Here is a 3,355-nt window from a genome sequence, read left to right on the forward strand (position 1 = left end):
AGTGGGCACGGTTGCTTTTCAGAGGGAGCATGGAGCTTCTATCACCTTGATAGATGTGAAGTATGTGCCTGGACTAAAAGAGAACTTGGTATCGATCGCGATGTTGGAGGAAATATGCTACGATGTTGTCTTCAGTAAGGGAAAGGTTTTCCTTAGACACATCACCACGAGACAGGTGAAGCAGATCGGTTCACGAGTCAAGAACCTGTATGCTCTTAAGGTTCAAGATACATGCAAAGCCTTGAGGAGCAAGGCAAATGTTAGAGACTTGGTGGTTGAGAGGGAGAGTAAATTACCTCTCAACATGTAGGCCTAGAAGAAGTCTTAGACAATTGTGGAGGAGCCACAATTAGAGTCAGTAGAGGGATCACATGTAGCTATACCTCCAGGCATGAGGTGGGGCGATGTGAAGTGATAGTCCCAAGAAGGCTGAAATTTGGCAGGATTCATTGAATCGTACCTTGCTACGGGAGCCCAAAGTACATAGTAGTAGGAGGAACCAGTGGGATTGATGCAATCAAAGATCAAAGTGACAGAGGCCAGAGCAGTCAAACACTGAAGAGCACAAAGAAGGATTGACAACAATGCAGAAAGGCTGAGTCAACAGAAGCACAGAGTTTTCAGTCGACAGAGGCAATAGCAGTCAGATACTTTGATGACAGATGCATCATACTAATTCTGGTTGGATGTTATTTCTGTTTCTGGAGATTGCTGGAGCAACAACACTAGAGAGAAGTGTTGCATGCAGAACATTCCAAAGGTTTACGATCGGGTTCAAGTTGAATTCCTTTCTTGTTGAGAGGGAGTGTTGAAAATAGCAACATGAAATGATAAAAATAGAATCTAGAATATTCCAATTTTAATTTGTCCTTGAATTAAAATTGTGAATTAAATTCGAATTTAGTCTCACCAGCTGCTTGAAAATAATTAATTAATTCATTATGGCTTAAAAATAATTTTTCGGAGAGATCACATCGAGTAATTATTTGGAGCCAACATTTTGAACCCTCTACTGTGGTTCATCATCAAGGCAAAGGTGGAGCATCTGATCTAACCTCAACAATATATATATATATATAGGTGTAGATGCTCTAGAGAAAACCAAAAAAAAAAAAGCACAATGAACCGTTGGAAAGTCAAAAAGTCAAAAATAATAATAATAATAATCAATAAGTAAATTAATAAATAAATTCAGTAATAATAATAGTAATAATAAAATTAAAAAATTAAAAATTGAATGAATAAATAAAATAAAATTAGAAATATAAGAATATGCAATGTTTACCAAAAAAAATTAGGAATTGAGAGTAGGGATCTAGTTGTTGATAATTTTCCCACCTTCGTCCCTATTCAGATTGTTACCATGCTTCTCAATTTCTAAAGCCTCCCTAAACTTCCTATGATGGAAGTGATCAATTTTGGCTAAAACACGGGAGTCTTCAATACATATGTGGTGTTTAGTATTAGACGCATGCTCGGCTAAGGCAGATGAACAAGATCTATTATGCCTAATATCTACCGCATGCTCTTGGATCCTTTTCTCTTGGATTCCACATGAGCAAGGGACCAAGTAAACACCTTTAATATCTTTGGGGTCGACAAGATCCTTGACTAACTTAAGGGAGCTACGGATGGTGTTGAGGGGTTTAAAGGAAGCATGCACCTTATTCTTACTCAGAATGCATGCGATCTTGTCAGTGGTTCCTTGTATGAAAGGAAGTTGCACGTAGTTAGCAAAACCAAGGGGATCCTTTTTTGGTTTAGGACCGAGGATAGATTTTCTAAAAGCTTTGAGACTGAGGTGTCTATTATAGCCATTTTCTTCAAAAACTTCAAGCAGATGAGATTTTTCACTCTCAAAGTGACTCTCATCAGAAATCCTCAGAGCTCTAGTGGCTAAGGTGTTGAGAACACCGAATTTCTGAGGAGGATAGTGATGGGAGCTAGCGTGAAGGTACTGCTCAGTATGAGTTTTTTTACGATAAACCTGGTGAGAAAAGGTACCATCCCCATTTTTAGAGATAAGTACATTGAGGAAGGGAAGATAACCATTGACCTCAGTTTCCATAGTAAACTTAATTGACTCAAATTGACTATTCAGATGAGAAAGAAAGGAATCAAGAGAGTCATGCCCATGTTGCCAATCAACGAAGGTATCATCGACAAATCTCTTCCAAATTTTAGGGCGAAGGGGGGCAGAGGCAAGGGCTTTAGTTTCAAACTCTTCCATGAACAAGTTCGCAACTACGGGAGAGAGAGGAGAACCCATAGCTACACCGCACGTTTGTTCATAGAATTCTCCTTGGAAACTAAAGAAAGTAGATGAAAAGCAGAGACCGACCAACTTAGCCGTATCAGGATCGATGATGTGATTTATAACTTCCATAGCCTTATTAATGGGAATATTAGTATAGAGAGAGACCATGTCAAAGCTCACAAGAAAATCATCAGGGTCAATTTTACTACCTTTAAGCTCCTTAACAAAAGACGTTGAATCCTTAACGAAGGAATCAGTTTGGCCCACAAGGGGCTTAAGCTTATGAGCTAAGAACTTTGCAAGAAGATACGTGGGACCTCCTATTGTGTTGAAAATAGGCCTAAGGGGAACCTCTTTTTTATGTACTTTGGGAAGTTCGTAGATCCTAGGGGTGAGGGGGTTGCTAACAATAAGCTTCTTCTTTAGGGGGCTAGGGATATTACTAGAATTAATAGCACGAGCATCCTCATTAGATACTTTCTTAATAGGGTTCTTATTTAATTTCTTATAGCTACCACTAGTGCAGAGGTGATCCAACATTTTACTCTCGTAGTCAGTTTTATCAAGGATTACAGCATCTCCCCCTTTATCGACTTTAAGAACAACGACATCAGGGTAATTGTTCAAGGCTTTAAGGGCATGAAACTCAGGATTAGAAAGGTTGCTTTTTGGCGACCTTGCTTTCTTAAGAACCATAGCGCAATCCTGCCTAATAGATTCTTTAATGTTATCATGTAAGTCCTTAATCCCAAATTCTATATTGCAAATAATATCCTCAATAGGAATTTTTTGAGGAGCAAGAGTGAAATTCATACCTTTCTCTAAAAACAAAAAGTAGCTGAATCAAACTCTTTGCTTGAAAGATTCAAAACCTTTTTATTAAATTTTTGGGAGAGAGAAACCGAATTCTTAAAAAACTTATTAATATTATAAGAAGAGAAGTTAGGAGAGGGTCGAGAGTTATATGAGGGGCATCTAAAATAATAACAGTTAGAGGAAGCGAGATGGGAAATGGCTCTACGTGAGGGTGTGGTGGCCGGATTAGACGAATAGGGATGGGATGAGATAGGGTTAGGGGACTTGGGGGGGAACGATTCG

At 38.7% G+C, this 3,355-nt stretch overlaps 1 protein-coding gene across 1 annotated transcript; it reads right to left on the reverse strand.

The window, feature by feature from the left end:
* Positions 1–1,315: 1,315 nt before the first annotated feature.
* LOC149173427 (uncharacterized) lies at positions 1,316–3,070 on the reverse strand. The gene has a single exon (XM_089426697.1). It carries the CDS (start codon positions 3,068–3,070, stop codon positions 1,316–1,318), a length of 1,755 nt encoding a protein of 584 aa, XP_089282823.1.
* Positions 3,071–3,355: the final 285 nt, after the last annotated feature.

Source organism: Pinus tabuliformis, chromosome 4_2 (assembly GCF_031772625.1).
Source record: "Pinus tabuliformis cultivar Carrire ecotype Pingquan chromosome 4_2, CPIR1, whole genome shotgun sequence".
NCBI lineage: Eukaryota > Viridiplantae > Streptophyta > Pinopsida > Pinales > Pinaceae > Pinus > Pinus tabuliformis.

Coding starts and splice junctions, on each gene's coding strand:
- LOC149173427 (XM_089426697.1), bottom strand. CDS start 3,070: ATGAATTTCACTCTTGCTCCTCAAAAAATTCCTATTGAGGATATTATT.